The sequence below is a fragment of the Mchenga conophoros genome, linkage group LG16 (assembly GCF_057382185.1).
Source record: "Mchenga conophoros isolate Kocher_MC1m ecotype Shallow Benthic linkage group LG16, M_conophoros_male_GT1.1, whole genome shotgun sequence".
NCBI classification, from domain to species: domain Eukaryota; kingdom Metazoa; phylum Chordata; class Actinopteri; order Cichliformes; family Cichlidae; genus Mchenga; species Mchenga conophoros.
In genome coordinates this window covers 16,279,060-16,306,684 of record NC_140541.1, presented here as the reverse complement: position 1 = coordinate 16,306,684, position 27,625 = coordinate 16,279,060, and the positions used below count along the sequence as shown (strand labels likewise).

Genomic DNA, 27,625 nt, shown 5'->3' with positions numbered 1-27,625 from the left:
GCCAAATGTTTGCAGAAGCCGTCTCATGAAGGGAGGGTGATTACCATCTATCATTTATTTATAGTCAGCCCTGTATCCATGATTGAAGCACCTGTAAAATAGGCAATTTTACACTCACTGCACCTAATCACTCAGCTGTGGGAAATAACCTGTCCAAGGAAGCTGAGACCTGCCAGCCATCTACTGGTACACAGTTTATATGAGCGCGTGTGTACACAATGCTATTCAAGTTGATTAAACAATTGTGTAAAGGTTTTGTATGGATACAAAGAGAACGCAAAAATAATCAGTGGCTTAAATCTTTAGTATGTCTCTGTTAAGCTTTTCGTAGGGTGAGAACACTAGGAGTGGAGTGGTGCAAGTTAGCCATGATTTGAGTTTTAAACTAGAAGACGATTCAAAAGTCCGAAAAATGAAGCAACAATTTTGTGGATATAGTACATGTGTAGAATTCATTTCATTGTTTAGTCCAATTTGTGACATTTCGTTTTTGTTTCATTTGTTTTCCATTTTTTACTTTTTGAACTACTGCTATTGCAGAGGTTAGAATCTGTTGTTAAAGTGTGGCGTGTGAACAATGTTACACAATGTTTTTTTCATGTTACCCTATATGAGGGTGACCATATTTTGATTTCCAAAAGAGAGGACACTTGGGTCAGTCGTGAAGAACTTTAATAATACTGTTTGCTTAAAGAAAACTTTAACATATGTAAACAATGTCTTCTCTGTGCAGTTAATGAATGGTGAAATAAAACATGTCATATAGGCTTTTACAAGTCACCAAGTGCAAAAAAAGAGGACGGTTAGTCACCCTACCTATATACTGCATCCAATATATATAATAATATATATATAAAACAGGAAAAACTTGCATAAAAAGAGTCTTTTTATGCAACAGTGCTAAACATACTCAAAAAACAAATGGTAAAAGAATCAGCCGACTGCCCCAATCAGTATAACAATTTTGTACTCCTGTGTAAAAGGATCTAATGGCAGCAGAAGAATAAATAAGCAGAAAGAAGATTAACAAGAGAAGGTGGAAACTATAGATGACTCGACAGCTTTGCAAATAAGCCAGTATAAAAAACAGCATCCCGTAGCTCCACTACAACACTGCAACACATAAAATCTGAAAATACCCCTCACAAAGCTGTTGGCGATTCACTGATATACAATACAGTACATTGCCATAGTAAATACGAGACCGCCAAGGCAAATCACACAAGCTTAGCGAGGCATTGTCATGACACCAGCTTTATTCACATTATTTGCAAAACCCATGGATGGTTTAGCTTGTTTTTAGCTTGAATTTCAAAGATTTTAATAGTTGCCAGCAAGGCTTGTGTTCTTAATGAGGCAATATTAATATCTAAACATTTGAAGAATGGCTAGTACATCCTATATTTAAAAAATAAATAAATAAAATCAGACACTGAACTTGGCTTATGAGATGGAATGAGGTAAGTATTCATTTGAACAGTAAGCATTTCCATTACCATAACTAGCGAGCCTCTGTATCTGATATAAACTTCTTACCTGTTTGAGCTTCTTCAAGTCTTCATCCAACTCCAGATTGTCCAAAATAACAGCCACAAAAAGACTGAGCAGAATCTAAAATGCAATAAGACAAAGTGCCATTGAACATTTCCTGTGTCATTAATATCATTAAAGTAATAATAAGATGTTTTCAAGTATGGAGTCCGCTCAGTAATTGTATTTGTTGCTCGTTTTCTCACGGGAGACATCCTATCTGTCTAGAGTGAGCTGTGAGTCATCTAGAGAGCGTCTGTGCTGGCTGATGGCTCCCCGTATCAGAAGGCCAAACACTGAAATGTCAGCACTTCTTACGCCTGCAAGTCTGATTAACTGTGATTAGATGTGCCAGTTGAGAGAACAATGAAGGGGCATGGCTCTAATTGAAAATATAAAGAAAGAAATCCATGTATCCTTTTGTCACTTTAAACTTCTAACTAGTTTTTAACAGAGAAAAACACAGAATACAGAGTTTTAATATAGATTTCTATTGTCAATTTACAATGTACTAAAACACAATTCCAACAGTCTATTTAATTAACTTTACATTTCATGCAGCATCATTTCTTCCTCACCAGGGTGGCAAACAGATGGTAGAGGATGAAGTAAATGGCTACAACTGGAGCCCACATATGACCTACAGCCACCAGCGTCTGGTCCATGACATCTATCCAGCCCTCCTGTGTTAGAATCTGGAACATGGACATGAATGCCTGAAGGGAGGGAAGCACAGGGTAAAAGCAAGTGAGCGAGACTGAAGGCCAGAGAAGCCAACTAAAGTGAAAGCAGCCCAGAGCGGGAAAGAAAGACAAAAGCAAAAAGGAAGGAAATCAAACCGAGAAAGACATTTGGCATTTGAAAGATTCCCTTTCACTGGTGAGCAAATCACACAGCTAATGCACATATCCCCTTCTGACCATCTTTCACAACCGTGTGACTAAGATTTCCAAACATAAGCAATGCAGAAAAAGCGAGGAGACAGCTTTTTCCTTTTTTCCCCTCTCCTCTGGTCTCCTGCCCTCTCATGCACTTGAGAGAGGTCAGATGAAGGTGTAGGGAACAGCCAGCTGCGACACGACAGCCCCTGGAGTCAAATGGCACGCCTGCACTTTCTTCTTACCCTTTCTCCTTCAGACAGCACGCACCCAGCTGGCCCCACACCCCTGCCCACCCCAACCGCCTCTGCCCCTCCCACCTGCTACAATGTCCCAGTCACTGCACATAAAGACAAAACCCAACAACAGGTCTGCCCATAGGGAAGACAGCCAAACATGATTAAGTATGACGTGACTGGATGCATCTATGTGAGTGTGTGAAACAGAAGAGGGAAAGTAAGAGAGAGAAGGGGAAACACAGCAAACAAGTGGCATCTGTTCATGAGCAGCCCTTCATATCCCGCTGTGCCTAGGATCAGAGAAACGTTGGAAAGGAGAGAAGGAAAAAATAGGAGATGGAAAGACGTTGCTAATGAGAGAGAGAAGCTTGCGAGCACTTAAAAATCAAAGGAGATGCCACATCTGTCGACCTGTCATGCTACCCATTATCAGCATCTGCAGGGCCTCCCCACTGGATGCATGAGATCTCCTTATTGGTGCTGCTCATAAAAAAAAAAAATCCTTTTGGTGTAGTTTATGTACCCGAATAGTTCAATTTAAATTGCACTGCATGTTTGCCTGAGAAAAAACTATTCCTTTCCACCCCACAGGTCCCCTCTTCTGGATACAAGATGTATGTTATTAAAACACAACCTTGGGCAATTTTGAAAAGGTTGCAGAGTGTAGCACACACAATAGAGAGGCTGCAGTGCAATGGAAATGCAAGCAGCACTGCTTTTTCTTAATTTCTTAAGAACTTAAGAATATTATGCTGAGACAAAGCTGACAAAAGAAAAACTGAATTTTAACTCTTGATGGCAGCCTACTAAACAGTCTCTTCAAATAAATCATGGTTACTGAAGATGTCTAAGGAATTAAGAATGACCACAAACCCACAGACAAGACAATCTTGGCTCTATAAATATACATAAGCTTCAAGGTTGCTTACCCTGGGGAAGGTGGTGAAACGGTCCAGCTCCTCCACAAAGCAGAACATTTGCAAGCTGATAGCAGACATTACGATGAGAAGGCTGGCTGTGAACACCACCAGGCTGCCTAATTTTTTACCTGGTCCGAATATCTTATAGACAAAGTCTTCCAGAGCTGGGGAAATCTTAATCAAGCGCACCACACGTAGCACCTAAGGGAAAGAAAAAGACATCATTACCATCAGGTTGCTTTCTGTGCCCCCCTTTTCATAAAGTTTATAATTTAGGTTTTAGGGAGAATTTAAAATACATATCATGGTTATAAAAAGCAAACATAGCAGCACATGGATTACATATTGATTTTAAAAGTGAGAGCATTCAACTTGATCCAGTGGTAACAGTGAGGTGATACTGTGGTCTGTCAGTGGGATTAGTCCCTAAATTGCCTGTGGTGACAACAATTCCAAAAGGTAATGCATCTTTGTCAGGCTTGGATCAGAGAGTAGCTATTGATCGAGCTCCTCTCTGCAAAGCCTTCGACCACAGGCTTTTCTTCAGAATCCCATACTAGGCCAAATAAACAGCTCTCCCCTATATCCTAGATATACAACAAAATAAAAAAGACAAACATAGGATACTGTTCTAAAAGGAAGCCTCGAGTAAAAAATAAAAATAAAGACAGTAATAACACTCACAGCAGAAGTGATACAAAGTATGTTCCACTCTTCACATACCATGATAGCAACTGTCTATTTTAAAATAAATTAATAATTTGAGGCTAAGGACAAAGCAAACAAGGGTAAATCCACAGAGGATACAAGGCAATTACCAGCAAAAGTCCCCCCCTCCGCGCTTCTTCAAACAACAAAGCTGCTGCTGTCTTGTTTTTATTCTCAGAATTCATATTAGGTACATTGAGGTATTGCCATTATGGCAATTCAAATTCAGACTGAAACAAATCTCCATTCCTTAAAACCAGACGTGACATTAGCAAAAAAGCAGCTTGGTCTGGCGACAAGATGATGTTGACTTAATCAAAACCTTGTTCTTGTATGCCAAATAATAAAGTGTATCTGACACTGATAATTAACAATAAATGACACCCAGAGAATCATTTTCCAGCTGGGTTGGTGCTTGAGCTTCTGAATTCAGCTTCATGCAAGCCAATGCAATTCTTAACACGAAACTAAACTGTGTGATGTGCCATACTGTCACTGTCAAAGATATCAAAGCTACCCAAGTAAGCATTTAAAGCCATATTAATAATAATAATAAATACCAATGATCTTAATTTGAGCAGTGGACTCTTACAAGAAACACTGAACAATTATACCGCTTCCTGCCTCTCTCAATAAATAAATTAATAACGCACACAGATGGGAAGTGTCCATTCTTCTGGCCTATTTATATGGGCTGTTTTGTCTGAATGGACCTTTGTGCATGTTTGTGTGTGTGTGTGTGTGTGTGTGTGTGTGTGTGTGTGTGTGTGTGTGTGTGTGTGTGTGTGTGTGTGTGTGTGTCAAAGTTTTACAATAAGCAGGAACCTAAAGAATGAAGCTTTTCAAATGCTCCGTTAGACAGAGCTAAATAAAAAAGAGAATACAAAAACTGCTTTGGCTAGTTTCTTCTAGTGACCTGATTTGAGCCCAGAAAATTTAAATGAATTGCTCATGAAAAAAATGTCATCTTCTTAAAGTGCAACCTGCTTGGAAAAAGATGAAAAGTAAGAGTGATCAATGAGTGAGGCAGAATCAATGCACTTAAATTAAAGATTCTCTAAAAAAAATTACTTATTAGTTAAAAGGATGAAGTAATTGCATTAGAAAAAAATGGTGAAAACATTGTGTACAACCACTGACAGCATTTTTTCCATACACATAAATTCAATCACACTTAACAGAATTAAAATAAATACAATGTTCATTTTGGAAAAACTCATATAACAGTGTAACAAATATCAAGTGAACTGTAGCTTTCAACTGTTCAGCCACAGCTAATCTCTATATTTCCAGGTCTCGAATTGAAAGCCTTGCACATGTGGGAATGGCAGCTATTGTGAGAGAGTCAGCGGGCAGATTGTTTGGTCAAGGCTCATTAAAAACCCATCGAGAAGCCTCTTCCTGTTAGATCATCCTTAGAGCTCTGTCATAGTTACTAGATCAAGGTCAATCGGTTCAAATTTGGTCCGATACAATACTTAAAGGCTTTGTTAGAGCAACAAGGCACCTTCCCTCATGGGCCATTTGTTTTTCTGGCCTGAACACTGGAATGCAAAAAAGAAAAAAAAATGTGCAAACCATTTTGGAGGATGTAAGATCACACCCACACAAGCATTCAAGGACAACACAGAATTTGTAGAGAAAAAAAAAGCATGGAGCACTACAACTAGCACCTCTACAAAAGTGAGGCCAAAGGCATAATACACTGTTGTTTCTATCAACAGAATAACATCCCAGCTGTTTGGCTCATATGCAAAAGTCACATAACCGATCCCTACAAAATACCAATAAATAACCAGAATGTAACCTTTCACTGAAAATATCCCTGAAAACATCAGATATCTACACAATACTGGGAACTAAGGAACATAAAAACTTAATACTAAACTCATTTTATCCAGGGTACAACCTGGACAGGTCGCCAGTCTGTTGCAGGGCTAACACAAAGAGACAGCCAACCATTCACACTCACTTTCACACCTATGGGCAATTTCGAATCACCAATTAACCTTATCCTACTAACTGAATGTCTTTGGACTGTGGGAGGAAGCCCAAGTACCCGGAGAGAACCCACACAAGCACGGATAGAACATGCCAACTCCACACAGAAAGGCACCAGCCAAGTGGTGGATTCGAACCCAACAAGGTTCTGGGGTAAAGAAATTTTAGTCATCAGAAAATACAGTTAGGTCCCTAAATATGTTTAGGCATCTTTAAATTACCACAATGAATTTTAAATGAAACAACTCAGACGAGTTCAAGTGCAGGCTTTCACCTTTTATTCAGTGGACTGAACAAAAAGAAAGAATAAAAATGTGATGAACTTTTTAATACAATCCCTTCATTTCAGGGGCTCAGAATTAATTGGCCAAATTAAATAACTGAAAATAAAATGTTCATTTCTAATACTTGGTTGAAAACTCTTTGCTGGCAATGACAGCCTGAAGTCTCGAACTCATGGTCATCACCAGAGGCTCGGTTTCCTACCTTTTTAATGCTCTGCCAGGCCTTTACTGCAGCGGCTTTCAGTTGCTGTTTGTTTGTGGGCCTTTCTGTCCGAAGTTTAGTCTTCAACAAGTGAAAAATGCATGCTCGCGTCAGTTAATATCGCGTCAGTGATTAACTTGGCCATTCAAGAATATTCCACTTCTTTGCTTTAATAAACTCCTAGGTTTCGTCCTGGGATGTTCAGGTCTTTTTGTGATGCCGAGTTCACCAGTGCTTTCTTTCTTTATCAGGATGTACCACTCCTAGAATGGGTTTTTTTCTGTTTTTGCAGTTAAAGGATGGCTTGTTTCACCTTTATGGAGAGTTCCTTGACCACATGTTGTCTGTTCACAGAAAAATCTTCCAAATGCAAGCACCACACCTCAAATCAACCCTTTTGACTGCTTCATTGACAATGACATAACAAAGTAAGTGCCTACACTGCCCATGAAACAGCCTTTGAGTCATCATCCAATTACTTTTGGTCTCTTTAAAAAGAGGGTGGCACATGTTAAGGAGCTGAAACCCTTAAACCCTTCACCCAATTTGAATGTGGATACCATTAAATGAAAGCTGAAAGTCTACACATTATGTCCATGTCCATTATATAACTATAATTGGAATATGTTTCAGTAAACAGGTAAAAAAATCAAAGTTGTGTCCAAATATATATGGATCTAGTTGCAGATTGTGTGGATGGATTCATGGATTCAGGGGTCCAGTCAGATCACAACTGTAAATTGTAATTTTACCTCAGATCCTCAGACTGATTAAAGATATACTTTGAATTGGCTTTGGATTAACTTTAAATGTTTACGTCTTAAGACTTAAGTAAAAGGCAATGTTTTGAAAATCACTGATGACAACAAATCAGATGATGAAATGGACATTTCTTTTTTATTTGACTAAAAAAGCCTGGGACATGGGCCTGTTTGCTACTGTGTTGCATCACATACTCTTTTAGCAGCACTCCAAAAGCAATGGGTTACTGAGGAAACCAATTACTTGCCATTTTGGGATCTTTTGTTTGTATATGTTTTTTTTTCTTTACATAGAAGAGTTTTAACATATTGTGGGTGCAGAAACAACATTAACAGTGGTTCCTCAGCCTGTGCAGCGATTACACGTCTGTTTTTAATGCAATGCAGCCCAAGGGCCCGAAGATCCTCGAGACGGCCATTTAGGATTGGCTTTCAGCCCTGGCCCTCGGTGCAGATTTCTTCTCCTGTCTGTTGTTGCCTCCACTTCTTTTAAAACATTTTTCCTGGCTTCAATTTAAAATAAGCATGTTCTCAGTTTAAACATCGGATACTGTGTCTTTGTTCTATTTGCAATTACATATAGAGTTGAACTCTTCTGCATGTTTTTGTATTCTGATATTATTAACATTTTTCACACCAACAACATTTTTTTAAGTAGAGTCCAAAAAATGTTGCGGAGCGTAAACCCGACATGTGATGTTTGAGGGCTCCTCCAATCCCAGAATCGATAAAGACACTCTCCTGATATATTTGGAATCATTATTGTCACAGCAAAACTTTAAATGTATGGAAGAACAGAGACTAGTGATATGGTTTATTTGCATGATCACGGGAAAGTTACAAAACGATTCACAGCATCTGTTCTTCATGGGACTGATAAATGTGTACGGAATCATGCTTTCTCAATCAAAATACATGAAAATGTTTATGCATGTAGTTGTGCAACCATACCTGAAAGTAGGTAAACTGGGAATGGTAGAGGTCAGGGTAGATGTGCAGAGTGGTTCCCACCACCAGCAGAGATTCAAACTTGTGCAAAGAGGAGCTGATGTAGCCAGTGAAGCCTAGACACCAGATCTTCAGAAGAGCTTCTAGGTCAAACAGCACAGTAAATGCAACCTAGGACAGAAGGGGGAAAATCCCTTTTTGCATTTGACATCTTTCAGGAGGGCATATACTATAATATTCTGTGGATGAACTTCTATTTATGGCTACAATGCACTGTCGCAAAGCATGCTGATATATAACAAATTTTTAATATAAAAAGAAATATTGATGATGAAATTGTCTAAAATAATACAATCCTATTACTAAGAAGTAGAGAGGATGTGTCCAACCAAAAACATCCAACAGAAACATAGACAGCTCAAAAAATGTAGGACAGTGAGATGTTTACCACTATATTACATCAGTACTTTGCCTGTTTCAAAAAGTATTTGAAACAAAAGGAGGCTGATTGTTGTGCTTTTTTTTTTAAGCAAAAATATTTTTGTGTGTGTTTCTCTTCATGCTTTCAGAGGATGACAGACCAGGACTACAGACAGGTCGCTTTAGTACCCAGATCCTTTAACAGCAGAATATGTTTTTTTTTTCTTCTTTTTTATTTTAAATCTGTATCTTCTAGTCGAGCTGACAGCAATAGTAAAACACTGGACTACCATGCAAAGGATCTGAGACATTCTGTAAAACATGCATTTCTCTAAACCGAATGCCTCGTTCCTATATACCCTTCAAATCCTTCACACAGATTAGAACAAATCTGCAGATGGGTGTCTGCATGATAGGAAGGGAAGGAGACAGAAGGCAATATTTTGTGTGGGTTTTCCCTTTTCTTATCTCCTCCATCCAGCTGTATAAGAGAGTGAGGTGTGAAGTGACTGGGATAGTGGGCACAATCCTTATCGTCATTGCTGGTGTGATGTCACCTGCATACAGATGACATCAAACCAACCTGAAGGACACACAGTATCACACTTGTGTATATTCTAAAACGATGAAATTAAAAAAAACAAAAAAACAAGAATTACCTTAAAGCTGTTTAATCTTAAAACAGAATACTCTGCGTTTAATTAAAATTAATAATAAAAGTTGTCATAGATTTGCATTCATATATATATATATATATATATATATATATAGACAGATAGATAAATAAATCTCACCTCTGCCAGGTAAAACTCGTCATAGTGTCTGCGGTAATTCTCGCCTTTATAATAGTTGCTAGCAGCAACGATGACATCCACGGCAACCATGCTTAAGATGAACATGTGGAACACAGATGACCGCATCATTTGCTGTGTGAAAAGCAGAAAGGTAATTGAAGTAGAATAGCAGGAATGCTTTTGTTTTCTTTTACTCAAATAGACACAGGAGACAATTAGTATTTAGACCATTAGCTGGCAGCGAGTTAGTCTGGAACGCTTCCCTCAATTCAGCATGTTGGACAGTAGTTGACTGTGTCAGTCCAATCTGTTCAGACTTTGACAGATTGATTGATAATTTGGACAATCTCTGTCAGTGGAAACAAAAACACCACAGAAAAACCCCACTTGCTTTGACTGAGAAAACAAAAAATGTATTGCATGGTGTTCGATAAGAGATCTGCAATTGTGACTTGCTCAGCTAGAGTTTGTGTTTATCTGAGATTTTAATGAACAAGCACAGACAAAAGATAACACAAAAATATACTTTCAATTTAAACAGCTGGATATAGCTCCAACTGCAGTAAAAAAACAAAGGGTTTGATAGAACACACACTAAAGGAGATATAGTGCTGTGAAAAGTGTGGCCCCCTTCCTGGTTTCTTGTTTTGTTTTGTTTTTTTCTTTTACAAGTTTGTCACACTTAAATGTTTCTGATCATCAAATAAAATTTAATATTACACAAAGATAACCAGCATAAGTTATCTTTGTGTAATATTGAAGTAATGATTTCATTTCTCAAGGGGAAAAAAGCTATCCAAATCTACATGGCTTTGTGTGAAATAATAATTCAATTCAATTTCAATTCAATTCAAATCAATTCTATTTATTTATATAGCGCCAAATCACAACAAAAGTCGCCTCAAGGCGCTTTATATTGTACAGTAGATCGCACAATAATAGATACAGAGAAAAACCCAACAATCATATGACCCCCTATGAGCAAGCACTTTGGCGACAGTGGGAAGGAAAAACTCCCTTTTAACAGGAAGAAACCTCCGGCAGAACCAGGCTGAGGGAGGGGCGGGGTCATCTGCTGCGACCGGTTGCAGCAGATGGCTGGTCGCACCTACCTTGCAGCAGATGGCCGGTTGGCACCTACAGTTGTTGTCAAAAGTTTACATACACTTGTAAAGAATAGAATATAATGGCTCTACCGAGTGTCCCGTTATTTCTAAAACTCTGATTTTTCTCTGATAGAGTGATTGGAACAGATACTTCTTTGTCACAAAAAACATTCATGAAGTTTGGTTCTTTAATGACTTTATTATGGGTTAACAGAAAAAAGTGATCACATCTGCTGGGTCAAAAATATACATACAGCAGTGCTAATATTTGGTTACATGTCCCTTAGCCATTTTCACTTCAGTTAGGCGCTTTTGGTAGCCATCCACAAGCTTCTGGTTGAATCTTTGACCACTCCTCTTGACAGAATTGGTGCAGTTCAGTCAAATTTGATGGCTTTCTGACATGGACTTGTTTCTTCAGCATTGTCCACATGTTTTCAATGGGGTTTAAGTCAGGACTTTGGGAAGGCCATTCTAAAACCCTTATTCTAGCCTGATTTAGCCATTCCTTTACCACTTTTGATGTGTGTTTGGGGTCATTGTCCTGTTGGAACACCCAACTGCGCCCAAGACCCAACCTTCGTGCTGATGATTTTAGGTTATGTTGAAGAATGTGAAGGTAATCCTCCTTCTTCATTATCCCATTTACTCTCTGTAAATCACCAGTTCCATTGGCAGCAAAACAGCCCCACAGCATAATACTCCCACCACCATGCTTGATTGTAGGCACGGTGTTCTTGGGGTTGAAGGCCTCACCTTTTCTCCTCCAAACATATTGCTGGGCATTGTGGCCAAAAAGCTCGATTTTTGTTTTGTCTGACCACAGAACTTTCCTCCAGAAGGTCTTATCTTTGTCCATGTAATCAGCAGCAAACTTCAGTTGAGCCTTAAGGTGCCGCTTTTGGAGCAAGGGCTTCCTTCTTGCACAGCAGCCTCTCAGTCCATGGAGATGCAAAACACGTTTGACTGTGGACAATGACACCTGTGTTTCAGCAGCTTCTAATTCTTGGCACATCTGCTTTTTGGTGATTCTTGGTTGACTCTTCACCCTCCTGACCAATTTTCTCTCAGCAGCAGCTTGCGTTTTCTTCCTGATCTTGGCAGTGATGAAACAGTGCCATGCACGTTATACTTACAAACGATTGTTTGCACTGTTGCTCTTGGGACATGCAGCTGCTTTGAAATGGCCCCAAGTGACTTTCCTGACTTGTTCAAGTCAAAAATTCTCTTTTTCAGATCCATGCTGAGCTACTTTGACTTTCCCATTGTAGCGTTTGTGGGCGTTTGTATCCAATGAGCCCTATTTAATTGGCCTAAGAGAAGTCACCAACTGTAGTCACTCATAATCACTCGCAAGAAGTTAAGAGGCCATGCTATGAAGCTCAGTTCACTGACAACTTTCTAAGTCACCAAAATTGCTAATTCATGTTGCTGTATGTATATTTTTGACCCAGCAAATGTGATCACTTTTTTATGTTAACCCATAATAAAGTCATTAAAGAACCAAACTTCATGAATGTTTTTTGTGACAAAGAAGTATCTGTTCCAATCACTCTATCAGAGAAAAATCAGAGTTTTAGAAATAACGGGACACTCGGTAGAGCCATTATATTCTATTCTTTACAAGTGTATGTAAACTTTTGACCACAACTGTAAACCTAATAACTGGTAGTGCCACCCTTGGCTGTAAGAACTGCAATCAAGTATTTGCAATAACTGGCAATGAGTCTTTTACATCACTATGGAGGAAGTTTGCGTTTTGGATCGTTGTCCTGCTGCATAACTCAATTGTGCTTGAGCTTCAGGGCATGAACTAATGGGCGGATAGTCTCTTTTAGGGTTCAGCGGTAATCGGACCTGGGTGTGGCTAGTGAAAGTGAACTCAGCTTTCCAGACATGTTGCTAATGAATGTTAAGTCGTGATTTAAGAAGAGGGGGGAGTTACTTTTTTACATAGGGCCAGGTAGGGTTGGAGAGCTTCTTTCCCCTTTAATAAATCGTCTAATTTAAGTGTGACAAATATGCAAAAAGTAAGAAATTGGCCAATACCTTTTCAACACCCTGTATGATGGACATCAGGTATTTAAATTTAGAACAAGACAATAGCAATTTAGTTTTAAGTGCCCACCTGGAATGCATTGGGCATGTGTATGTACATATACAGAGTACAGAAAAGCAAAAAGTCCTACATGAAATTTAAAAGCAATTAAGGGGGTTTCGTTAAATACTATGAGAAACATTGTTCCAGACATCAGAATCAGTGTGCATTCAGACAGGCAAAAACAAGAAAAAGGGAGCAATAAGTGTACGCTGTTTACCCTGAAAAAAGCAGAGGCTTTGAAAGCCTCCGATAACATCACATGATGAAAATAATCACGGAATACGAGAATGTGAAGAAACTGACCCACAGTGATCCGAGACACAGACTGCTCTTTCAGAAAAATGTGGTAATGACGCATTCTTTTGGAAACAATGCGACAGATGTGATCACAGCCCTAAACTGCACATATTGTATATGGCAGGATGAACAGCATGTGAGTGGGTAGAACGACTCACCCTAAAAAAAGACTTGCATGTGAGATTAGCAATAGGAAGGACTGAAAAAGTGAAAAGTGAGAGGAAGACTTTAAGACAGATGAAGATCGTTTGCAACATTGCTGGAAAGATCAAATTCGCCCCAGGAAAACGGGCCCCCTGCCATTCACCCTCCTACACACAAGGACACTTACAGTACAAACTCAAAAGTCTAGAAATCCAGATCTGCAGTCAGTTTGCTTTGAAAACAAGTGAGGAATTATTAGATAAACTTACCCAACCAAGCTACTGAATGACACGTATATTACATGATGTATTGCATGCTGTTTTACCACACTTATGTTTACCTGACAAAAATCTCTTACAGTACAAAAACAGACTTCTGTCAGGAACAATGGCACTGGTAGCACACCTTGATCATTGCCAGTATTCTGTCTCCTATATGTCTATATTGTTTTCTTTTACTTCTGGCTTTTTCTAACCTTAACCAAATACCTTTAGCTTCCTAATAAAGCAAACTAAAAAGCAGCAGACTGTTAACCAGCAGGGCTGCATTGCAATTAAAGAGGGTTAAAAAGGGAGGGGTTAAAAGGAGCAGTTTTGAGGTTAAGCACACAGGTTCAAGGGCAATTGTGGGTATAAATCGGTTAGACATATGTCTAAATTCTACTGAGTTCACTTTCCTTCGTCTTAAATACGAAGAGGCAATACTAAGTTAGTAATATCCCTAAGTTTCTGACAGCTTAAAATAAACTTGGGCTTTAAATCCAGGCTAACAAAGGAGTGTTTGGCTGCCCTCTCTGGTTGAAACTTTCTAGTGCGATTCCCGTATCATGCATGCTGGGTTGGATGTGATCAAAAATTCACTCGACTGGTCAAGCAACAGCACCCTAACTTTTACATCACGGCAGGTGGATGAAAACTTAAACCACTGGATGTCAGCAAAAACAAGATCTTCAGCTGGTGTTAAGGTGCTCTTTAAGATGATGTCATTTGCATAAGACCCAGTCATATACAGAGCTATGAAACTGCCAGTATAGTCAGCCAAATCTTTCACAAATCTTTTTCTTTTTTCACTTCATGTTTGTTGTAAAATTCTTCCTACTTTTGAAAACTCAACTTACTGGCTAGGCTAACAGAGCTCATAGCCTTGAGGATGGGTGTTTTTGTGTCGAACTTACACATGCCCACTCTAGACACACAGTGCTTAAGCTCCCTGACTGAGATTGGACGTGACAAAGCAGTTTGACATTTCCAGCAACCAGACGTTCTCCCCCATGGGTGTTTTGGCTGAATGGATCTGTGCGTGTGTGTGTGTGTGTGTGTGTGTGTGTGTGTGTGTGTGTGTGTGTGTGTGAAGAAGCAAGACAGAGGCATACTGACAGAGAGCAGAAAGTACATGCTTGTGTGTATGAAAGTCAATTTTCTTAAGGTCCTGACTTTGCCCATATTCTCTGTCAGCTTTTGGGAATCACATCTCTAAGAAAACCTGGAGAGCAGTGTCTACTTCGAACATCTGTCATATGGAGATACAGCCCTGTAACCATTCACGTCTGCCACAAAACAACCTTTTGATCTTGCCCTCACGCTGCCATTTGCGCCAAATTGCCTAAACATGCAGAGCAATTCACCGTATAACACTCTCCATGTTGTTCCAAAGGCAAAATGGCTGAGTTTCCCTAATGCAGCTGATGACACTGGCACACCCTGTATGGCCTCAAGATGTCAGAATCAATTTAAGAGCATCAACTGCAGTACAAGAAGGCTCTCCCCTGCTGTTTGATGTTCCTCAGCTTGTATGTCTCTGAAATCCTTTGCCACTTGTTTGATGGATGCTATTTATTCGAGCTGCCTCTGGCTGATTCTTTGAAATACCAGGTGCTCATTGCACACAGGCACAATCATGCGTGCGCGCAGATACACACACACACACACACACACACACACACACACACACACACACACACACACACACACACACACACACACACACACACACACACGAATATATGAAGTTGATGATTGCTGAAATAGAATAGAACATTTTAATCAATTTCTTGTTTTCTCCCAAATCTATGACATGACAATATACAGATACTAAACTATATATAAGCATCCACATATTTGAAATGTAATGTCCACCTCACATTTACTAGCAACTGCTTCCTGAAGAAAAGTTACTAATGACAGAGAGAGAGAGAAAGAGAGCGATGATGAATTCAAGTGTTGCAAGCAGCTACACATTAAGTTGCGATTTTGTCTTTTTTCCAGTGAATAATAGCACAATTTTCTCCGTGAGTGAAGCAAACTTTAATTTCCAATACATAGCACAGCATACCTCCGACATGCAGCGTGTACTCAGCTCTTATGTTCTAGACTGCAACAGATTGTCCATGATGGAAATTATACATGCAAATAGCGTTGTGGAGAAAAGATCATTTCGACTGGCATGCAAATTGGTATCTAGGGAAAAAGAGCACTCAGTGTGTGTTTTTCTCTGGTAAAATTAAAAGTGCAATTGAAAAAAATACAAAGGAATAGGTAATGAACATCTATTTCTCTTTTTGTGAAGACTTCTTGTTACTTGACTTGTGCACTTTTGTTCCTTAGTGCTAAGTCAATCTGAACAGTGAAGCAAATTCTCACTCTCACTAAAGGCTCTGGTCAGTGAAGAATAAACCATAATCTCACCAAAGAGCTGAGACAACATTCAGCTGTCCTCATATAAGAGATGTAGCGACACAAGCCGCTGTAAGTAAAGAGACCGATCCTCTGAATGATGGGAAAATATCCATAATATCTGGAAATTTTCCAGGGCCTGCAACTGTAACACAATCAACAAAGAGACGCAGACTGGCTGCTTCCTCGTCTTCTGTCTGTTCCCTCAGACTGCCAAGGAGGACAAATGCTCTTTCCGCTGGTACATGAGAGGAGTGTAGCACATGTGCACATAGCTGGCAGGGAAAAGCAGTAGTCACACAGGAATTGTCACCAACAGACTGGGCCATGTTCTGGCACCTACTGCTGCTACAGTTTTCTCTCCTGTTTACTGAGATTAAGAAGAACTTGAGTGGGATTACAGACTGTTTTGCTTGAGTTATTTTTTAAGTCTCTATACTTGACAAAGAGTTCTCTTAAGGCTTTTTTATTCCAACAGAATTAAAAAAAATAAATGAATAAAATATGCAAACCAAACATCGTAATTCAGAAGCCTACTGTCAAATTAAGATATCAACACAGAGTTATTGTAATTCAAAGCTTTTGGCTGAAGGAGTGGGTGCATAAAGTCTTACTGGGCAGTGGATCAAGTTAAGTGGGTGCCCCTTGACTTATTACGGCCTTGACTACAGCAGGCTGACTCATGTCTCTGGCTGGAAAAAGGGTCTTAATAAAACATGATGGTCTCCCTTTCTCCCTTTAATATCTGCTGGCTTTGCCACCTCTGCGTCCATTCCGTGTCTTAGTCCTAGAATAGGACTGTGTGGTGTATCTAATTTCAGAAAATATATCACTGTGCTCCTGACTAGACTGAAAGAACAATTACATTCAGAGCTGATCTCACAGGAACAGTCACATGTTGTTCACTTTCTTCTTGCAGATGATCCATTTCACATCACACACATATGCACTACCTACCTTGCTATGTCTTTCTTTTCTGCATCCTGTGTTCTCCTCATCTAATTTCCCTTCTTTGTACCCTCTTTCTCCTTCCATGCAGAGTCAAACTGACCTTAACCTTCACACATTGTAGATCTTTGTGTTTGTGTGGCTGCCTAAAAGTATACGAGTGGTGTCACTGAGAAGATCCAGAAGACAAAGGGCAGGGACAAATAGGGAGCTCAAGAGAATCAATAACCTCTGGCTTTAGGGAGAGAGAGGTCAAAAAGATCCTCCTTTTGCTCAGTAAGCTAGTGGTTTATCCATCACACTGCATTTAGCTCTGCAGATGAGGAGTGAGGAACAGCAACTGCTCATTGGCAAAGAGACAACGCAAAATTAAACACATGACTTTGCTGGATTACTAGAAGACCTGAACATTCATTATTGCTTTTCCACTTTCCCTAAGTGGTCATTTGAAGCTCTTTTAATTATTGACTCCAATAGTATATATCTGCAGTGAGTATTTCTCTTTATTTTGCCTATAGCAGCCAAAGCACCAATCTGCGGTATAATTATGGCACGGTGGAGCATCAGGGGCTAATTAGCAGACCAAATCTATGGGGAAAGGAACAGAATGCTTCATTAACCTCCACCGGTCTCCGACTGAAAACCCTTAAATAAATACTGTCCAAGCAGTCTGTGTGATTAAAATATAGCAAAGAGAGACCTTCTGAATGTAAGATGGCTCCTACAGGCACTACTAAAAACTCACAGGAACACTCGTGCATGTCTTTTGTTCTCACAGGCCTTAATTCTGAACTCTACTGCTGATTATAATGTCTAAACATAAAAATATGCTTTTAATGCAATAGCAAAGAGAAACATGCAAATATGTATATGAAAATGACTGTTGGTAGATTTCATGAGCACAAATATGCAAATGTAAAGTTTTTACTGTCCGAAAGCGAAAAGAACAGAATATTCTAATTCAACAAAAATGACAACCAGGATGCCATATGTTGTCAAAACTTTGATTAAGACTATACTGCTGTAAGACAGCATTAGTTAAAAATGAGATAATAAAAACATTAGAAAAACAGCTGTTAGAGTGGACGAGGAAAGTGAAGGTGCTCCCTGCTTAGAGGGCTATTTTTGTTTGTAGCCCCTCAGGAGAGGAAGCTGCCATTTCCTCCCCGTCTCCAAAAAGAGCAGGTGGTTAATCAATTATGTGCTATCTCCAACTGCTGCAGCCAGATTGGACCAAGACAGATCCAGATTGACACACACGCACACGAACAAATACGCAGACGTCTGCAGGCAGATCGCCGGGCTGCCTGTCGAAGACGCAGAGGCCTGACCGGACACTTGCACGTAGTTTCAAAGACATTCCGACGGTAATAGGTGAGCCGGCAGCAGACAAAGACAGGATGCACACGGGTCTCCTATCTGCAGAAAGCACCCACCTGCCAGCGCTGAAACATTTTAATCATTTGACGGCCAATTACTCTGGAGCCAGATAGAGCAGAACAGAAACTCACACTTCACTTCCCCAGCACTCACAGATGGCCCTGCAGGCTGGATCTCCACTACCTGTCTTCACTCTACCTGTCAAGGCAGCTAACACTGTTCCCTTCTGATATGGATGAAAAAGCAAAGAAATACAGTGTTTGGCAAGGCTTTAAAGAAAGCGTGCAAGGGGCATCCATCAATAATCTGATACTGGTGTAATATGGCATGCCTTCTCACACCAACCATTACATCAGAGAAGAGAAATGTGTGGGGTTTTTTTAAATCACATTTACATACATACATAACTACTGTGTACAACTGCCCACGACACATGGATGCACAGATACACAGGTGCAGCTACACTAACTGTCAATGCAATCAATCCCATGTCTTTCCTATTTAAACTCATTTTACAGTGATCTTCAGTTACATTTCTTTTATTTAAATATAACAATATCTAAAAATTGCAATACCTTAAGGAAATTCTAAGTCTGAAGTACCATTTGCAGTGGGAAATATCACGATTTAATAATGAATAGTGTGTTGTTTGTCTTTATTATGCTTTCTCATTCGAAGTCAAAGCACATTATGAACTGGCCTGTTCCGATAAATTAGGAGACAGTTTAAATTAAAGTCCTTTAAAAATAAAAGACTAATTCTTCAAGTCAATACTGGTGAATATTTTGTGTACAACGCATTTTAGATGAGATTAACTTCTTTTAACAACTAATCTGTGAAACCTGTAACATATTTCCTTACTTAAAATCCTTCTTTGTGATCTCTGATTAGGCCTTTCGGGTTTGGTTTGAAGAGCTGGGTTAGATCTTGCAGTGCTTTTGACAACATGAAAACATGAAAACATTTTCAGAGTGCTTTGATGGCTTTATATGCCACAAACTGCTGTCAGTGTCTGACTGGCACCAGAAAACAATGGAAGACTTTTGAGATTAGCACTGTACAATACATGTCAAAATCAGTCACAAGTATTCAGCTAATACTTAATCATTATTTGCCTCACATTTGACACACTGAATGCACAAGCAGGCTAAAACATTTACATACCAGCTTAAAAAAAATAAGAATCTCAACTGAACAAACAAACTAAAACAAAAGTTTCAGCAGGTTATTTAAACAAAATCTTATTTTCCTTGCTTGCACTCAAGTCTATCTGCAAGGCAGATTTTCCTCAGCTTTTGTCAGATGGTATCATTGGTAAACACATGTCACTGATTGTTACCATGGAAACATAAAAATCATCTAGGCTATTTTGACGGTAGGATCTGAAATCTCATAGTAATATATACTAAATATTTAGCTAACATATGCTTTTCCTTTTAAAACTTTATTGTTATAATACATGCATTGTCTAGTACTGGCCTTAATATGAAATATATTTTCTTGAAGTTAATAAAGTAATATCAGGATCATTCCTATCCTATGTTTCTGTGTTTTGATTATCAGAGACAGATGTTCATCTATCACAATTTCAAGGCCATTTCCAACAGTCCGTGTGATGGTAGTGTGAGTTGCCTTGCGTCTACCAGTTCACTGTGAAGCTTGCTCCCTCTCACAGGGAGCCGGCCCCACAGCATCTGTATCCTCTGGTATATGACTTGAAAAAAATCCTTTCTCCTATCCTATTATCAGCAGTTAATGATGTTGAAGCAAAAATCCAGAATTATGTACAGCAAAGCAATCAAACAAGAAGGCATGGCCTTTGAGGCAAATGTTCACCAGATTCAGATTCTTGCTGCCCATCTGCTCATAGTTTTACTGGAGGCGAATGCAATCTAACCCGCAATTCATCCACACAGCAGTCTGACTAAAACAGAAGCTGTCTTTTTTGACCCAGTGCTATAAAGGTGACCTAATGCTGCTGTCTTTCACTCCATTAGCCTTTCTACTGTTGGAAATGATCATCTTGTTATCACATAATGACAATAATGGCTATTTGTTACGAGTGAATAAGGCAAATGAAGAAGTCTTTGATTGTTCCTTGTAATGCAGCACAGGGCTCAGAGGGAAGTCAGCCGTGTTTATCCCTCTGGTTATCCCTCTATCTAAATCTTTCCTTCAGCCGATGATGAGGCTCTGGGGGACATGCTGCTTTAATGGGAATACTGCATATTTCGCATTTTCTCTTTCCTTCCCTTCTTCAAATTTCCCTGTTATTATTTGCACTCTCTTCCTTGCTCTGTTTATGTGTGCATGCGTCCTTAAAACCTAGCTCCAGAGCAGCTTTAACTCCATTAGGGCGTGCTGACAGCCATCCACCTTCACATAGCTGCAGACTCCATTGGCAGTCTTTCACAGCAAGGGCCCAGCTTTTTACACCACAACACGCCGCTATCAACAGCGGGCCAGCTGCAAACAACACCCGCCGCTTTCAGCTTATCTTTAAAGCCCAACCATTTGGATCACACCAACCACGAGACGCCAGTGGTGTCCATCATGTAGAAGTCATTTAAAACCCATCTGTCACTGGAGCGACATCATTAGCGCAGCATTACACATCAAACATGAGCCTCCCCTCATTTTAAATCCCATCACTTAACTGTTTGACACTGTTCAGCCACTAAAGAAAGAAACAAATGCAAAAACAATGATGTGATACTGCATCAGTCTACAGCAGCTGTTAAAGAGAATGAAGTTATCTGCTTTTTGTTAATAGACAGAATAGGAATTATGCAGGTGCATATGAGAGGAAAAAGAAACAGTTTACACCAGCAGCATATTAATCGTGTGACGTGTTTACCTGGAGGCAGGCAGGCGCTCGGCCATGTGGTTTGTTGACGTCCACAGCAACAAGCTGCCATCCCCCAGCAGCATCTTCATGGAACATCTGAGGCACAAGGACAGCATGTAAGTGGAAGAACGAACACACACACACATAAAATCTCCATACCATTCAAAACACTGGACACAACAGACATTTCAACCTCTAGGCTACATCTTCATAAGACATCTGTGGCCAGAAAAAAGCTGAAGGCATACACACAGAACCAACCCACACAAGCAGTGTGATAGCTACTAAATACAGTATGCAGGCCTAAGGACCTAACACCGGAAATAAAAACAAGCAAATATCAGAGCAGAGACTTTCAAATACACAAGACAGCTGGTTCACTCATTAATAACAGTTCTACCAAATCTTGAATATAACAAATTAGACATATGAGAAATATCAACAAAGAGTTAACTTGATATTAAGAATCAACCAAAAGTGTTTATTTCAGTTAGCTGCCAAACATTACAATAACTCATATACAGCAAACATACTGTGATTGCCATGTATCAGTATCACAGCAAGATCAAGTGTTTATAGCCACTCAGGCAGATGCTAATCCCAGTTTCAAATAATTAATTTTATAGAAAATCTAAATTAATAACACACAAACCATAATTTCACTGAAAATGAATTTGCTGCCTAGGCTGGAGAAAACTATGTGATCCTAAAGCAAACATACAGAGAAAAATGAGAGTTGGCGGAATGTAGCATAACAAATCTCTGGAGCAGGGTGCCGCCGGTGCGTCGAGCCACCTGGGGGGCTCTTCAACTGGTGGGGGAGATTGTCACATCTTGCAGGAGCTTTCCTCTCCTCAGGAGCTGCCTCTGCAGGAGGGGGAGATACAGGAGAGGTGGAGGAAGATCTCAGCCTGGGTGTTTATTGTCTTATGTAGTCTGGAAGATGAGTGGATGGTGGGGTGGGTGCAGTTTTCTCTGTGGTGGGGTTGGGTGGACTGTCCCGGGCTCTGTGGGGCCGGGCGGCGCTGCTGCACTGGGCCCGGTCTGGATGGGCCTGGGCCCCCTTTCCCTGGCGGGTCGCGGAGTATGGGGGTGCCTACTGGGGTCAGCGGGGGAGCTGGCCCCAGGGAGGGGTCACTTGCCCCTCCCTTCCTTCCCTCCCCATCTCCAGCTGCCTCCCTCTTCCCGCTCCACCACAACCACCCACACATGCAGGGCCTTGGAGTAGGGGTATGTCACCAGGGTGCAGAGGAGGCTACCCCCCCCTCTGTCCCCTTCTGGCTGCCTCTGCCTCAATTTTATCCCACAACTTAGACATTCACATTACTCACACTCTCATTACACATACATATAGGATCTTGGGGGTGGGCACGATACACGGAGTCCAAAGTACCATCAGGGTGTACACCCCACCCCTGGCATCATTGCCCACCTCTCAATTTTAAATACACGTAGACATTGAGGGCTAGCAGGAGGGACCATGCGCTTACCTGCTGCTCTCTGGCAGGTAGCTCCAAGCCCTCCTGGGTTTTAAATGCACCTTAGAACACACATGCATCAACATTACAATGAGCGGGTGGAGGGAGGTTCGGAGTCTTCTCTCACCCCCGTTCTCTGCGACCTGCTGGAGCAGGGGGGCTAGGACTAGGAGGAGGAGTTGGCCGTCCGACTGCGGTCTGGAGTGTGGAGCCTTCCTGCTGCTGCGGAGTCGGGGCGGTCTGCCTCCCCCCACCGCAGGGAAAAGGGAAACCCCACCTGGGTCTGGGTGCAGTTCCCCCCTCCAGGGGCGGGGGCACCTAGACCCGGTTTGTAGGGTACGCTTGGGGAGTGTGATCGTGTGTACAGCGTCTCTTTATGTCTGTCTCCACGTTGGTTGAGTGTGGAGTAAGTGCATATGAGAGCATGAGGGTGGGAATGGATGTTTGTATCTGTGTGTGCCTGTATGTCTGTGTCTATATGTCAGGTTGGGTGTCAGGCGCCACCTCTCTGGGGACATCTCAGGCCCTCCAAGGTTTGGAGGCCTATCTCCCCCTACCACCACTTCCCCTGCCAGTGGCGGACCCCCTCAGACATCGGTGCGTTGGTGGTTCTTTGTGTCCGGGGATGGGCGTCCAGGTACACACCGGCTCACTCCTTGGCGGCTGCTTATCGGGGCCTGGAGCCTGGGGCTCGCTCGGGCCACTTCGGAGGTGGGGTGCCCCCGGCCTCTCGGCCTGGGGCTCGGTCACTCAGGCGCAGCTGGCTGCCGGCGGAGCTCACGGGCGCGTCACTGCAACTCCCCCTGGCTTCTGCTCCGCGGCTGCTGAGTGAGCCCTCATCTGGGACTCTCCTCAGCTCTTTCCGGGACAGTGGCGCAGCTGCCCCTCTGTTGGTCTTCCTTGGTCTCTTGTGTTCTGGGGGCCTCTGGATGTCTGGAGTTTTGATCTCCTCCACACCTGCTTCACGCCCTGGAGGACGGGGCTGTGGCCCCCCCACACCCTCTAGCAGATTATTACATGAAGGAACCTTTTAAAAAAACAAAAAACAAGCGCGTCCATGCTCACAGGTGTACACACTGGTGATCACACCCACAAACTACACCCTTTTTGGCTCCTACCTCAAAGCACACTGTGTTCTGTTGATATTATGTGCTGCACAATAATGTTTAACATTTAGTATTTACTGTCATATTCCCATATATCATTGTGATGTTGTTTATTCTATTACTCTTGTTCTCTTCTGCTTGCTTTCTTTTTTCTTTCTCAGCAGGTGATCCAGGTGATTGATATATGCATTTTTTTTTTCTCTGCCCGTTCTGTTGGTTTTTGTCTTTTGCCCTTCTCCCCCGTCCCTCTTCTCAGCTGTTTCTCTTTCCCTCTTTCTTTCTCCCCTTCTTTCCCCCAGTCAAGTCTGTCCCGTATTCAGTAAGTGAAAATAAAATAAACAATAAAAGGTGAATCAAATGGACCATTACGGCAAGGCTGGGATGGTCAGTTTGGTAAAGTAAATCCGTTGGGCATCTTTCTTTGCCTTTAGACAACAATTCTGATGGCAAAAGAGCCAAACGGGACAGGCCAAAAAAAAAAAAAAAAAAAAAAAAAAAAAGCATAACAAATCTCGTAGTCAGGCTACAGGAAACATTTAAAGGCCTGGCAGACTTGGACATTATTATTAATTGTGTTAAATTACTATATGGCAGCAATGTTGTTAATTTTATGGGCATTTATGCATTAGCTGCGACATGCCATGAAGTGATGTGCCCTGGGCACATCACTGTAAAAGAGCAACTCTGCAGCAGAGACATTGAGCTGTTAGCCGTTAGCATGCGTCCGTACTACCTGCCCCGGGAGTTCTCGCATGTTATCGCGATAACAGCGTATGTCCCCCCCTCGGCCAACGCGGATGCAGCCTGTGACTCTCTCCACTCTGTGGTCAGCAGACTGCAAACACAATCACCGAGAGCCCTTCTCATAATATCAGGGGACTTCAATCATGCCTCACTGGACTCCACACTGCCCACCTTCACCCAGTATGTGACCTGCCCAACCAGAGTCAATAAAACACTGGACTTACTGTATGCCAATGCAGAAGAGGCATACAGTTCATCACCTCTCCCTCCCCTGGGCAGATCTGATCACAACCTGGTGCACCTTGTCCCTGTGTATGAGCCCTTAGTGCGCAGGGAGCCACCAGCCACCCGCACAGTACAGAGATGGTCAGAGGAGAGCGAGGAGGCTCTTAAGGATTGTTTTGAGTCGACTGTGTGGGAGGTGATTTGTGATGACCACGGTGAGGACATCGACAGCCTTACTACATGCATTACTGACTATATAAACTTCTGTGTGGATAACACTGTACCTACCAGGACTGTACGGTGTTTCTCCAACAACAAACCTTGGATTACCCCAGAAATTAAAACCGTCCTCAAGCAGAAGAGGAGGGCCTTCAAATCCAGAGACAAAGAGGAGTTGAAAAGGGTGCAGAGAGAGCTGAGGGGACTGATAAGGAATGGGAAGGAGAGCTACAGGCAGAAGATGGAGAACCAGCTTCAACAAAACAACGTTGGTGAAGTCTGGAGAGGCCTCAGAACCATCTCGGGCCACAAACAGCAGAACTCTCTGCCTGGGAGGGATGTGAGATGGGCAAATGAACTGAATCATTTCTTCAACAGATTTGACTCAGCCATGAGGCAGTCTGCAACATCGGCTGCAGACTCACCCACCCCCACTGCTGCTGTTCCACCTCAGACACTTCACACCTCCTCTATTCACCCTGCTCACTCCCCCCCACCCCCAACAACAGCATCCAATACACACTCAACACAAGGCTCCAGCCTGTCTCTCTCAACCACCCAGGTTAGGAGGGAACTGAGGAGGATTAATGGCAAGAAGGCAGCGGGTCCAGATGGCATCAGCTCGAGGGTCGTCAGGTCCTGCGCGGACCAACTGTGTGGGGTGATGGAGCACCTCTTCAACCTGAGCCTGAGGTTGGGAAGAGTCCCACAGCTCTGGAAAACCTCCTGTGTTGTACCAGTGCCAAAGACTTCACGCCCCAAGGACCTCAACAGCTACAGGCCGGTGGCTCTGACATCCCACCTGATGAAGACCCTGGAGCGGTTGGTCCTGGCTCAGCTTCGGCGCCTAATAAGCTCATCACTGGACCCACTTCAGTTTGCCTACCAGCCTGGCATTGGAGCGGATGATGCCGTCATTCACCTCCTACATCGTTCCCTCGCTCACCTGGAGACCGCTGGAAGCACTGTGAGAATCATGTTCTTTGATTTCTCCAGTGCCTTCAACACCATTCTTCCCTCGGTTCTAAAGGACAAGCTGGTGAACTCTGGAGTGGACCATCACCTCACTACCTGGATCCTGGACTACCTCACCGACCGACCACAGTATGTGAGGACTCAGGGCTGTGTGTCGGACAGGGTCGTCTGCAGTACGGGGGCCCCACAGGGAACTGTTCTGGCTCCGTTCCTCTTCACCATCTACACTGCAGACTTCTCCCACAATTCCACCCAGTGCTTCCTGCAGAAGTTCTCTGATGACTCTGCAATAGTCGGCCTCATCACTGATGGGGACGACAAGGAGTACAGAGGTCTGACCCAAGACTTTGTGGACTGGTGCCAGCTGAACTACCTCCAGATCAACGCCAGTAAAACCAAGGAACTGGTGGTAGACTTCCGCAGGCACAAGCATTCTCCACTGCAACCACTGAACATCCAAGGTATGGACATTGAGGCTGTGGACAGCTACAGGTACCTTGGTGTTCATCTGAACAATAGACTGGACTGGACTCATAACTCAGACGCCCTCTACAGGAAAGGGCAGAGCAGGCTGTACCTGCTGCGGAGACTCAGGTCGTTTGGAGTGGAGGGCCCACTCCTGAAGAAATTCTATGACTCTGTTGTGGCTTCTGCTATCTTTTATGGCGTGGTCTGCTGGGGCGGCAGCATCTCTGCTGGGGACAGGAAGAGACTGAACAGGGTGATCCGAAGGGCCAGCTCTGTTCTAGGATGCCCTCTGGACCCAGTGGAGGTGGTGAGTGACAGGAGAACGGCGGCTAAGCTGTCATCCCTGATGGACAACATCTCCCACCCCATGCAGCAGACTGTGACAGCACTGAGCAGCTCCTTCAGTGGGAGACTGCGGCACCCACGGTGTGGGACGGAGAGATTTCGCAGGTCTTTCCTCCCCACTGCTGTCAGACTCCACAACAAAGACTTTAACTGATCAAGCACACACATCCATACATATGCAATAATACTAAGTGCAATAATCCTTTCTGTCATCGTTGTATTTTTACTCAGTTGTATATAGTATTTGTATTTGTATTCTATTTTTATCTTATTGTATATTTATTTTATTTTATTCTACTGTATATAGTATTTTATTTTATTCTATTCTGTACAGTTGTGTACTGTATTTATTCTTATTGTATTCTAATTTTTGCCTCATAACTTTTGCACTGTCCACTTCCTGCTGTGACAAAACAAATTTCCCACGTGTGGGACTAATAAAGGTTATCTTATCTTATCTTAACTTAAAATTTGGCCTGGTGGTGGGGAAACTTTAGGTGATCATGTAGGAACAACAAATAACAGAGTCAAAAGTTGACTAAATTCCGTATTCACCCTCTGGTGACCAAAATGCTTATATGAAATACACATTTTGGTCTGGTCCAAAGCAGAGCACTGACCAACACAATGCCAACAATGTACTAACATGCAGCTAGAATTAAATTAAAAAACAAAACTGACTAATCTGAAAACAGGAGAACACTGCTTTTGAACTCTACACGCCAGATGTGACTTAATCTGGAATATTAATGATTTATTTAGCAAATGAGCTGGTATAGTGTTTTTGGCCTGACTGTCCTTGAAATCATTCCATGCAGTAGGTGGTGGATTAAATCCTTTTGTATCATGAATTTTCTCTGAAGTGATGTGAGGAGTGTGGAGCA

General features: G+C 41.9%; 1 protein-coding gene across 3 annotated transcripts in view; it reads right to left on the bottom strand.

Moving 5' to 3' along the window:
• The window catches only part of nalcn (sodium leak channel, non-selective), a 71,105-nt gene that overhangs the window by 25,995 nt on the left and 17,485 nt on the right, over nucleotides 1-27,625 (bottom strand). For all 3 annotated transcript variants that reach the window (XM_085248538.1, XM_085248540.1, XM_085248539.1), the window contains 6 exons: nucleotides 21,191-21,277; nucleotides 9,686-9,817; nucleotides 8,475-8,642; nucleotides 3,577-3,768; nucleotides 2,109-2,246; nucleotides 1,537-1,611 (listed from right to left, as the gene is read on the bottom strand). In XM_085248538.1, coding sequence (XP_085104664.1) covers nucleotides 1,537-1,611; nucleotides 2,109-2,246; nucleotides 3,577-3,768; nucleotides 8,475-8,642; nucleotides 9,686-9,817; nucleotides 21,191-21,277 — 792 coding nt within the window. The remainder of the gene's footprint in view (nucleotides 1-1,536; nucleotides 1,612-2,108; nucleotides 2,247-3,576; nucleotides 3,769-8,474; nucleotides 8,643-9,685; nucleotides 9,818-21,190; nucleotides 21,278-27,625) is intronic.